General features: G+C 36.8%; 1 protein-coding gene across 1 annotated transcript in view; it reads right to left on the bottom strand.

Moving 5' to 3' along the window:
- ATAD2B (ATPase AAA domain-containing protein 2B) overlaps positions 1–3,332 on the bottom strand; it is a 43,088-nt gene extending 39,756 nt beyond the window's left edge. Inside the window, exon 1 of the mRNA XM_051217156.1 lies at positions 3,219–3,332. Coding sequence (XP_051065799.1) covers positions 3,219–3,260 — 42 coding nt within the window. The 5' untranslated portion in view covers positions 3,261–3,332. The remainder of the gene's footprint in view (positions 1–3,218) is intronic.
- Between the last annotated feature and the right edge of the window lie 9,856 nt (positions 3,333–13,188).

Raw genomic sequence — 13,188 nt, 5'->3', positions numbered from 1 at the left:
TCGCAGCCTTAAACTACACGTTACTGACTCCCGTTTGAGCAACTAGGCAACATTTAAAATCCTTATTTAACCACTAGTAGCGCAGAATCTGGCTCTGAACACAGTGAGGAGCGGAAACAATTTAAGCATGGAGTGACAAAAGGTATACGTAATGATCTTGGACAGCGGTGAGCAGTGAAAACAATAGATGGAGAAAGTAGCTCTGACGGTTAACGATGGACAACTTTTCAGACTCATCTGAAAAAAATATCACAAATTAGAACAACACATACAAGCGAACAATATTGTTTTCAAATAGATCGTCATCAACTTAGTATACATCAGTATTTATATGAAAATATTAACCCAATGAAGGCAAATTATAATTCAATGGTTACAACTAAATAGATTGCGTAAAAGTACTGATAGTAAGACAGGTGCAATAGTGGTGGTCAAGGATAATAAAATAACAGATGTTCTAGTCAACAGTTCAAAATAGGAAGTAGGTGAAAATTGGGTAAATAGACTTGAAAAAAATTACAAAGCACCATTATGTATGTGAATAATTAGATATTGGAGAATATAAGCAGGAGGTAAAATAAGAGATGTACAAAGATCAAAAAATCGTTTGTTAAGTCATATCTGACCAATGAAGGGACAGGAATGTCACGAAGGTATACTATAGATCACTCAAAATGATCTGATCTTGTCAAACATATGACCAGATAGACCAAGATAGAACTGTGTATTGCATTTTTCTGTCCCTTTTTAAACCATGCTGGTATCAACAAGTCAAGGGTTAGTGCGACCTTCACAAAACGTATAATTCAAGGATCATAAAGCAAAATAATTGGTTAGCAAGATGTATTTAAGTGCTACAAAGCCCACTAAAACAACCAGGCTATTTCGCGATTTGGAAACTTTGACAAGCATGCCATTCTCATGGCCTCGGGTGAGCCACTAAAAATTAAAACGATTCCCCACGATATTTTGCGCGAAATCGGAACCGTAATGTAAGATATTATACAAGTTATAACCAGAGATTGGTGACTAATAGTTGAATCCACTGCTGGCCACCATCAACTTCCACTTATAATGCTTTTAATTTAAGGCAATATCGAGGCAATTCGCACAGGATACACATGCCAATATGAAACTGACCAATTGCAGTCCTAAACATAAATGGGAAAATTCGAACAACCAATAAAAAAATGAATTATATCTTGCAGGTTACTATAGACCAAGTGAAAACTGTGAATACTCAGTTCCTAAAGTGCTTGAAATTGATGGTAAAAAATATGAAATTAAATGGATAGTTAGGGGTAAATGTACAGCTAGATACTTTTACTCTAACTTCTGTCTAAATTTTAAGGATGAACCAATCAGATCTAAGATCGCAGATCTTGGATTTTGGCGCAAAATTGATTCAGTCATTTGGTCAAATGGCACCTTAACACTACGGTTGATATCAGTTCGTGATGGAAGTATTATTTCTAATTTCTAGCCCTAACATCTAAATTCTAATCCTAATTCCTCTCATTAATTTATAACTCTGATTTAACTCTGGTAAGTAGGTGGGTGTTTTCAAGGCCATTTTGGTGTTTCTCAAAGGTCGTTCATGAATTATAGTCTCACCAACTTTAAGTTTGGTAAGTTTGTAAACAAAAGAGTAGCAGAGCTCCACTACATTTTAGTTGATGTCAACTCAAGATGAAAACCATAACCCTTTTGCATAATACCTAATTTTATTTGGTGACTAACATCCTGCAGAGTTATAACCTAACTCACAACATTGGCCAACCATTGATATGTAGACTTAAACCTTTGTCCCTTACCATGAATAGTTCAACATGTAAGGATTTGTTAGTCCTATTAAAAATGTTATTCCACTGTAATTTTGTTGGTGCTCATCGTTAATTTTCTGATAACTAAGTCTTTTTATTATACAATAAGTCGCTTAAGTCGTCAGCACATACTACTATTAACAAAAGTTTGCACATACGATTTTTCCAGCTTCATTTTATTCAAATTGTCATGCTAATCATATTTACACGTCTTTTCAATAAATATAAAATGCATTAGAAAACAGTTTTTAAGTTGGCAGAGATGACAGGTGAGTTTAAGGTCATAGTGGAATTCGAATCAGCGTTTATTGAGCTGCCAATTTTATGCTTAACCTGTAAGGTGGTATACATAAAAACCAGTGGAAACTGCACAGATGCATTTATCCAGGCTAATTCTAATGAGATCTGGATTCACTTGTACCAGAAATTTCTGGTAGTATATTTGTATTTGTCGTTAAACAGGAAAAACTGATATGAGAATAGTATGTTATTTTAATTCATACATCGATGAAAGGAATGTGTTAAATCGCTAAATGCATAAAGGGTATGACAGCTTAAAAAATCAGGTCAGAATACAGGTGAATAACCGGAAACGTAATAGTTAGAACATAGACACATAATGAGCGTGGATGTTTAAGCTACAAGTAATGAAACCGGGTTACCAATAGGAATAATTCGTTGATGGTTTATCAAACCCTGTCTTGAGAATTGTGAAAAGTTCTGGTGTTAACATTATCTAAGGACCCAGAGATTAGGAAAGGAAAGGTAAATGTACCATATTCAAGTCGGGCTCTTTCGGATTCCTAAATTTAAAAAATGATGCCAAGAGATTTGCAGTAATGCTGAACAGTAAAAAGCACATTGTTGTATTTTTCAAGCGTCAAACATTCACAAAACAATTGATGGAATTATTCAGGCTACAATGGTAGCTACTTACAGTCACAGCTTGTCGTTTCAATTGAGCAAAAGCTAGAAATGAAAATGACATTGTGACACTGTTTTTAAAGCACTTGCAGAAAAAAGACTCAATCCACCCAAATATGGCATTCCATAATTCTAGTAAGTACACAAGAAACTCATACAGAAAGAGACGCTAAAGCTAAGAAACTGATAAAATATGGAGCTCCTTAAAACCGCGACTAATTCCCTATATTTATTAGTCCCATCGACTTGAATAACATGGCTCATAATTTTCGTCCAAGGCAATAGTCAGGAAGTATTTGTTGGCAATCGAACATCTTAAGATTGTAAGAGTCACGTTAACGATAATGCAACTTGGACACACACATAAGTAAAAAAAACTGAACACTTCAAACTGATGTTTACGAGATAAAATCGTAATGTTAAAAATATAATAAAACACTACTACCGCTGATTAGAAGCATTCTTACTTACACACTGTTCACGAATATATGACTGACGTCGGGTAGGACGCATTCTTAAAATTACCAAACAACAAGATACCAAGGATTACAAAAAAACCTTACACCGGCGCCGACTGAAACAAGCGCAGGTCATTGATAAAACTAACAAACAAAAGCATGTCCAATGTCTAATATTGCACGTCACAAAATGAGGATAAGTTGTTTCTATTCTAGTTTTAATTCCACCATAGATGTGAAGGATTGTACATGTGGTCGGGTTTTAATTTCGTCCCACACTTCGAAAAGGTAATTGTAGCGCATTTGAAAACTTGTTCTACGATTTACTCGTTGCAACTATCAGAACGCCTTAACCTCACGCTTACGAAGTCTCCTATTTTGCCGGCTGATTACACCCGCAAATTTAGGTACTTCCCGTTTAGTCTGCTGAGTCCGTGGTTTTTACTCCTAGATTTTACGCTTATAATGCCCACTAGTGATACAGTCACATGAGTTATCCTATCTTTTGGATAGAGCTTAAACCACGAAGCTGTTTGGCACTTCCTCGAACTAAATGCAACCTTTTAACTACTTCCGTTAAAAACATTTTGGACTCTGATGGATCTGATGGACTAGGTGAACGTTGACAACCAAACTGATGATTTAATCTTTCGAATCCGTGTCAGTCAGCGGGCTGCAATTAAACGCAACTCAATTTCGAAAAATGTGCCCTTCAGCTTAGCAACCAATCAGAATGAGGCGGGAATTATTACATCCGCCATCTTCGTAAGCAATGGAGGTCGGCTTTCTTCGTTCTGTGCTTCTTTCAGCTATTTCTTTTGTGTGGCTACGGAATTTAATGTTTCAGTGTGCTAAAATTCAGAAGTTAGTGTCATACTCTGAACGTTGGAGCAAAGTTTTTCCTGATTTTGCTTTGTTTTCTGGGTTATATCTGCTGCTAATGAAGTCACTGTATTTATTCAGCTAAGCTGGCTAGTACTAACATAAGACCTTACGTTTTCAAACGATAATCGGTTATTTTTTTACCTTGTTTTCTAGATATCCGAAGCCGAAGTTCGTTTTTATTTAGCTAAAATAATTGTTGCTGCCGCCTGTGACTAATTGTTCGCATGTTCGTTCCTAACTGTCCTTTATGATGTTATCGGCAAAATGAAAGGAAACAATCTGCGTTTTTTAATTTTTCTTCAGTATTATGGACAACACTATTCCACCAACGAGTCAAACTAATACAGAGTGCCCAGCAGCAGAGTATATCGGTACTGATTTCGAAAGGACCCAGACTTCCGACAACTATAGATGAAGTCACAGATGCTACCAATCTATTGCAGAGGGTTTGTTATGAAAAATATGCCATATAACAGTAATAGAGGGGGTTGTACTCATTACTCAGTGCGTTAAAGCAAGCTTAACATTGAAAAGCCGGAAATCTGCTACCAGTGTCTAGTGTATGTTTGCTGTTTTGGCCATAAAAGGTAGCCGAAGGGTCATGATCAGGGAGTAAAAAGGTAATTAACTGTTATTAAGCTCACTTTTTTATAGATCGTATTTCACCACTCGCAAATATGCGTTTTCTTACGGTATGATTTCAACTGGTACCTAATATGTTCACCCTCACGATGAAAAGTACCTGCAAATTTTCACCTCCATATTCGAATTATTTTTGGACAACTGTCTTACAGTCTGAGTGCTTCGTACGCCCCGAGAAACTATTTCTACAGCATTCGTAGTTCCAGTATAACTTTCTCACGCAGTAAGTTCAAATTAGACACTAGTCTTTCTAAATAAGGCTGTTAATCTAATATCCATATTCTCTATTTCAGTTAATCGATGAAGACATGTACCACGTGCATCTGCTGTATACTGCCATTTTACTCCAATTCTAACTGTTATATCTTACTTTTGAATAATAAAATTGCTATATGCTGCAAATACAGATTTATTTGTTTTGATGGAGGTAAAGGGGCTCATGGGATTTTCACTAAAGAGCTAAGCGAGTGCGTAAACCAGTGTAAGGTACCATACGGGGTGCATTTGAGTTACTAGTGTTCCATAAATGCGGGTAGGGGCATTGCTTGCTTGTCATATGGCATTTGAATTAGAAGCTATAAGATAAGACGCAGGTACGGTTACGATGTGTAACGCGTGTCCATCCATCAGCTGGTGTGACAACCCATGGTGGTTAGAATAAGCTATGAGAGGACCCGAGTCTGTAGGTCTCTCAAGGAAATGACGAGGATATGCACCAAGTCACCTTATGAAGAGCGCCTTCAATCACTTAACCTCTACTTATTACAGTATAGACGTCTTAGAGGTGACCTAATGGCTTACAATAACCTTAACACTTCTGGACATCCCCTAAAACACCTAATTAAGCTTAGTTCCAACACTAACCTAAGGGGTAACACCCAGAAGCTAGAGACACAACATAGCAGAACGGACTGTAGGCACAACTTCTCCTCCTTAAGAGTTGTCAAATGCTGGGATTTTCTGCCGGCCGAGCTAGTCCAAGCGACTTCGCAGGAGTCCTTTAAGAGGCAACTGGGTTTATTCTTAAGGACTAAGTATAGTATCATACTATGATTTATCAATTTCTTTTTCCTCTTTTATTGTTAACATACCTAGTTTTCTGCCTTGAGGTATTGGTGATCCCCTGCTACTAGACACGGAAGCCTGTTAAGCGAAAGCTTATTCTATTCAGTCCACAACCATTTGAACACATGAACTAGGTGCTGAGAGGCTCGCTTATCACAAGTTTCTTGCAACGATTAAGTAGATAAAACAAAGTAGCATTAGGTTCAAAAATTTATTCAAGAACTTTCATTAAGAATCGAATAGCAAACAAAGGTTTAAACCAAGTTCCCGTTTAAAAGTTGTATTGGTAATGTTAAGCTGCAGTTTTCGTTGTATTTTTCCAAACGAAAGAGTAAAAGAAGTCAAAAAATACTGGAAGTGGTTGTGAGACTAAAATGGACGTCCAGCATCCTTTTTATAATCTGCTGTTCGTTGGATCTCCCGTAAACAGTTCCATAGGGCCATAGTTCTAAGGGCGAAACAGTTTTTATGATCTGTGAAGACTCACTCCTGTTGCATTCTAAATGAAAAAATGGTGATGAATTTAGTCAGAAATGTGGAATATATAAATAACCAAATCACATGTTTTTTAGCAAAGAATTTATGCAGTTGTGATTTACCTTGAGTTCATGAATATTAGATAAGGTCAGCTACTACTACTTGCGCAAAGCATAGCATGGGCTTAGTACCGTATTGCAATGCTTTTATTATTTTGCTCCCATTTAAGTATTCCCATGCATCTGCGTCTAGTTTAACAGGAAAACATACAAGCAGAGCAAGTGTATGATAAACTAAAAGTCCCAGTTGTCCAAAAGATTTTCAACATTTTTCCACAGCCAGCTGCATTTAATTGAGACACAGAACACTCATCTTCTAAGACTGTATACTGCTGTTTTTCGGGCAACTAAAAGCTCAGACACTTAGCTATCTTGCTACCGATGTTATTGATGGGGAAATTGTTTAATGACAGTGATCATGAAATATGGTCAGTGATAGATGTACAGTTTAGAAATAAACACCAAACATACTTATCGCTATCTTATAATGTATGACAGCAACAGCATCAAAGGCACGTTTTTTCTATTTTTAATCAGACTGATCTGAATCAGTATACACATTAGAAACAGGCAACTCTACTTACTAAACTGATCTGTTTCGGTACAGGCTTCAAGCACTATACTTAAGAATATCATAATTCTTTCAACTAAACTGAATTATACGACAACCAAGAACACTAAACTAAGCAAGTGTCATAGTTATTGTTTCACTTGCAAAGACATGTTGCTCAAAATAGGTAAATGGACATAAGTAAGCCGATAAAACCAAAACACGAAATATAGGCCAGTTGAACTTACCTAAGAAAAAAAGGATACATATATACTGCTTTAAAGCAGTATTCAGTATGAATTCATACTGAAGACAACAGGAAGTCGATCATAGAAACACAGTTTACAGCACAACAAACCTTTCTTCAGTAAAATCATGCACTGACAGTCTATCTGGAAACAATCAACTATGTGAATAAAATCACTATGACTTAAGATATCATCTCAGCGTGCAATGGACGTACAGTGTAACACAGTCAGACGTGGCGAATAGAAATTAAAAACAGAGAAAAATTAACTACATAATCTAGTTATTTAATTAAAAATACATTATGAAGTGACAAAATATGTGGTTACTTGAACGCACAAATGACAGTGTGCGATACATTAAGTTTACATTGGTTGCGTTGCGGATAAGATCACCCCAGTCAGCGAGGTCAATACACCATTGTCGTGCAAATGCTCAAGTCGTATTGTCCCATCCATTTTTCATTTATCAGCTATTCTCGTTCTTCTATTCAAATTGTCCTACCATCGTTATCGTTATTATGATTATCGCATTACTGTGGTAGAGTTATTACTGATACTTATATTGACATTAAATTACGACACTTACGAAATTGTACCATTCGTTTATCAAATTATAAAATCATGAACATTACATTAACGTCATGAAATATACAACTCACTAGACTTGATGACTTAGTGAATTTGTTCCACTCATTTTCAGTATCATTCTGTCTCGTTTTTATTTTCTCATTCACGTATCTGAGGTCATTTTTGTAATATTCATATCACACACGTATGTTTCTTCTTGACACCGTCTCATTATATCGTTTCGAATGCCTTTAATACCAATATGTCTGTTCATCAGGGCCAATCATCTGAAGTAGGTTCTGGATCGTCCATCACACCAATGACCATATTAAACTAACCCATCCTTTATTGTTCATTTTCGCTGCCATATTGCCATCATCAGATATTTTCAACATGTTTGCTAGCTGCTCGTTCATCGGACGATCTGCGATATTTTGTGAAAACTGGCGATCTAGTGACACATACATGCAGACGAACCATCAGTCTAATCGGTTGAATGAGATTCTGCATGCTGGTAATATCGTCATCACAACTATCCGGGTTATGGAGCCGGTAAACAATGCTATTATTAACATAAGTTCCGAGTCATGCTCATGGTAGTAACGACTTTTATCTTATGTATGCAACCATTTTTCATACAAAGCGTTCGCATTTAGCAATTGTTGATTTCCTTTTTTCAACGACAATCTAAATCGGAATCCATTCATACATCTAAAGCCATTTTTGCTTAATCGATGAGTCCAACAATCATATTCATTAACTTTAAGACGCCGTATTACTAACCGATTAGCAACGGATGTGTTCATCCTACCTATTTGTTGACATGAGTGTAGTCGATAGTCTGAGGACTAGTTTAGAATTGCGTCTGAAGGATATCGCTTTCTAAGGAGTTTTGAACAGTAAATTCAGTATACCTACCGAAATCACTTCCAATAAATATTATAATTCGGATGAAATTCTGAAGTTGTCACTTCATCACCCATGAGAACATTACGAAGATCTGTAATGGCACTGGTTCCTAACCTTACGATCTTTGAAAGCTCTGCATATAATAATCTGTAGAACCTTGATCAACGTCGCTATCGGGACTGCTATAGTAATAGATCTAGTCTTAAAACTGTAGATTTGTCATAATGTGAAAACCCGATCTATATGATCTTACGTGGGAGTCACGTCAATGTCATCGCGATTCGTTGTATCGCAAGAATCAGCAATACAGTTTTTGGTGTTTCGAAAGAACACATTTGAGCTTGAGACAGAACAATATATTTAAAATGAATAGAAGAAACAGTTTGCACAGTAATGCCCAACCCTGCAAGGATGAGCCATGTCATACGGTTTTATGGATGTTCCCCCGTCCACAATTTTTGACCTTCTCTAGGTGTTAAATGTCAAAAGTCTATTTTCCCAGTTGTCTCATGTTCAGCTTTGAATATTGTGTGATTAGGAACAATAACAGTACAAATCCTCTGACAAATTTTATATGAAACTATTTTAATCAGACTTCACATATAATAGTAATTGTAATAATAATTACTGAACCTTATTTGATCTGTAAGAGGTGTGATGTTTAATATTTAGCTAAAATGTAGTGTGTGCAGCAAGCAGATGCAGTTTACTACTCGAAGGCAAATTTTCAGGCTTTATGTCCGTTTCCAGGCTCAGCCTGGGTAAGATGATGTTTCAAAGTGTTAGTATGTTATACAATATAAAACATACTAACTCCCACAGCTAACCAATGCGTACTATGATTGTCTCACCTTTATCTGCATTCGAGACGTAGAGCACTATGAACACGTTCGAACGTATTATATGAGAAACAGGATTGCGTGGTCAATTATTCATCAAACAATTGTTACTTTCACAACACAGCGGAACCATTTCTCTTTTATACAGTAAGTCTACAATTGTCACGTTCGTCTTTCCCTTTGTCACAAAATATATTGCCTCTCTTGATTACAACATCCATTTTCGTGGACCGAAAATGCAAATTCCAATCTAGAAGGAAAATTACTGAATATGTTTGAATAGATAACACGGATTAGTTTTGTAATTATCTTTTGTTGTTTTTCGAACCAACCGACTATTCTCTACAGAAAGGCTTTGTGGCGGCCGGCACTCTGTCAAGCCAACATAAGTTATTCTAGCTTCTGGACCAACCTATTTATTCATCCCTCTCCGGCCGCACTTTGACCTTGTTGGTAAGTCCCTTATAAACCTTGACTGTTTCTGTATGGTTGTGTGTTAATTACTTTTCCTGTTTATCAAATGTTTGAAGCTTATTTTTGGCCTAACTAAACTTATTGAGTTTTGCTTAGTCGAATCGAGTTGATCACTTCGTTTTATTTTGCTTATATTCCTACAATTCGTATCTCTGATTGTCTGTTTTGGTCAGTGACTGTGTGGTGGTATTTATTACCAACCACACAATCTTCGAACCTAAACAATCACTGAGAAGATTCACTTTCAACATATTACACTAAGAGAAGGTCAACAATGGTATCAGGGATTAATGTCGTTGAATGTTGTATGAAATATATTGCTTTCTACACAGCCCAAATGTGTCCTTCAGAAATATTGGAAGTTATGTAGCTGATTCTTATGATACGACGAGTCAGAATAGGCAATGATGGGACTACCGTGCAAGATCTTCCAGATTATGCAGTCACATCATGGCGAATCTTCAATTCGGCGATTAGGTCTATTGTTATAGTAACACTAATAACCAACTAGACTATAATTCTACGCGTCTGTCAAATATACGTAGTCAAAATTCATCCTCGTATTCGGTTTAGTTTATACCATCACTTAGTGGCATACAAAAATATGTACGCTCGTATAATTCTGTCGTTGCTGACTAACTGTTTGGTATAGTATATTCAGTTAGTTACTGGATTCAGAATATAGAAATTTCAAGCCTATAAATCCAGTCATGGTCTGTTAACTTATACAGCTTTTGTACTGATGAATTGTCGATGAGGTAGCTGGCTGAATGTGAACACAGAGTGACATGAGTGATTGATCAGTTTATTGATAATTATCATTGCACATCGATATGAAGAGTGCGTGTACCAGAAAAGTTCAGGGACAAATTCAAACAATATCTTTGTCATCAATATAAATGATCCCATCACTAAAACTCTTGGGAAATAATAATAGCAAAATCTGTTTACGTAGCACGTCTGTATTAATCATCTCCGAATTTCCTCTACTGTTTATCTTCTGGTTAATGACATCATGATAAAGATCATTTATCATCTTCCTCAGGACGCCAACCAAGAGAAGTATTTCAATGCGATTTTACATGGCTATCCTGGGTAACGAAAACTGGACAAAAATGCAGAGAGCAAGAAAAGAGAGAATACAAGCTACGAATAACCCTCGTCCTTGGCAGACTTTCATTCTCAGTCACAGGGTTCATGTCAAAAGCCCAAAAGTATGATCAAACGTGACCCTGGCGGGCTGAAAAATGTTTGATCATATAGATTGTTATCGTAATGTGTTAGTTCCAAATGACTCAGGTCCAAAAAGCAGACACGCTTATGATTGGGAAATGGTCGGAGAATTTATTAGTAGCATCTTATCAGATGACTCTACAGGAGTTCAGATCAGAAACGTGGTAGGAATAGGTGATAGGACCAACAAAAATGTCGAACCACGATCATGTAGACTCCTTACTGTAATTTCAGGGTAGCAGTAACGACGAAATCTTTCTTTTAGTAGTGCTGAAAGTCAACACAGCACCAACATTCGAGTAAAACTTGACATGTTTCTAGAGGGTGGAATAAAATTTAAGGTGGCACTTGCTGGACTAGAAGCATGTCAAGAGAACGGTGAAGAAAATTTCTTTTCCCTATTTTTTGAGTAGCCAGGTCTTGGAAGTGAATGTTATCAAAACCTGTGTAGATAGATTGCTCTCTTTAAGGGCTTATTATATAAATGCTCGTAGGTTAGGCGTCTAGAAGTCCGCTGGGAGTATTACTGAACGAACTAAAACCACTCCTCAAAACTGTAGACAAAACTTGGTTAGTCTATGAGGCCATTTCAAAATTGTGAGGATTCGAATATCTAAGTAGTGATAAGTGTGGATGCAGGAAAGAGGTTTGAGTCTTTATATACGTATTTAATAATAAAGAGATCCGTTCCTTTGTTTGTGAATCTCATGCAGTGGAACCCGTGAAGTCACTTGCTGTATGCTGATTTTCGATGGTTGCACATTTGTACTAGGTGTCATTTATCGTAGTCCAATCTCCCTAGCTAGTGACCTTATTGTAGAGAACATTCACCGTAGAGTAAAAAGGGCACCTGTTATTGCACCTGATACTAGTTGAACAAAGGGTGGTCACTGTGGGAGTTGAAAACTCCTTGGATAGTGGGCTATTGAGGACGTTAATAGAAGATACTTTATTTCAGCATGCATCTGACCCTCCACTATTAAATTCAGACCAAGGATCTTTATTTGACATAGCAACCACGCATGCGACCGTGAATCTTACATATCTAGATGTTTTCCTATAGTTAGCAAATGGCGACACGTTTCTTCATTCATGTTCAAAGCTTGTAACACAATATGCGATCAGGTTAAGGAGAAAATATTCACTATCAAGAAGTGCTCCGCAAAGACAGACTGGTCAGTAAATGCTATCTCATCAAGTGGAGTAGCACGGTCCAGAACCAAGAGTACCCTTAGCTTAGGCATATTTTCGTTTACATCATGCCTAACATCAAGCAGACGGAATAAATATTCATCATGGATAAATATACGGGTTGAAAATTTTCCTAGTTCGAGGAAAATGCATTGAAGTATGTTTATCTCCACAGCCTCTGAACAGTACAAATCTATTTACTGCGGGAACAGAAACCCTATCAAAGAGTTGGTATGTAAGGCCGAACTTTTGTTTAAAAAATAATTGGTCAGGAATTGTGAAAATTGTCCAAAAAGACTGTTCTCGTATGCAAGGAGGCGAACTCAGTGAACTGATATGATCACACCGCTTTTGATACTTGGAAATCCGTTGAAAATAACATGAAATGAGGTATTGAAGGTTGAAGCTGCATGGGAAGACTTTAATAAAAGGTTATATGCCGAGAGGGTGAAGGACCAGCAGTTAATGGTGAAGGTGTCCACTTGTCGATTGGTCTTGTGGTCGTTGAGAAAGGAGCTGTCCTGCGATTACCTTAACGTCCCAATCAGATAAGTCTAGTGGTCCTAACGATATTCGTCTTAAGATTATGACAGCCCTGATAGACGTAATCGCTGAACCTTTGAGAGTACTGTTTGAAAGGTCCTTGAGGTAGTCTGAACAGCGAAAAGTTTGAAAAAAGGCAGCAATCTGTTGGGTAGTACAGACTTAGTTGGTAACTGTCGTCCTGTTAGTATGACCAGTTTAGTCAAAGAACTGATGAAAAAGAATATTCGAATGGCCATTTTCATATATATATATATATATATATATATATATATATATCGGTGTAAGATCCATTTTGAAG

Source organism: Schistosoma haematobium, chromosome 6 (assembly GCF_000699445.3).
Source record: "Schistosoma haematobium chromosome 6, whole genome shotgun sequence".
NCBI lineage: Eukaryota > Metazoa > Platyhelminthes > Trematoda > Strigeidida > Schistosomatidae > Schistosoma > Schistosoma haematobium.
Note: the sequence above shows the minus strand (reverse complement) of the source record. Positions and strands in the feature narration are given on the sequence as shown.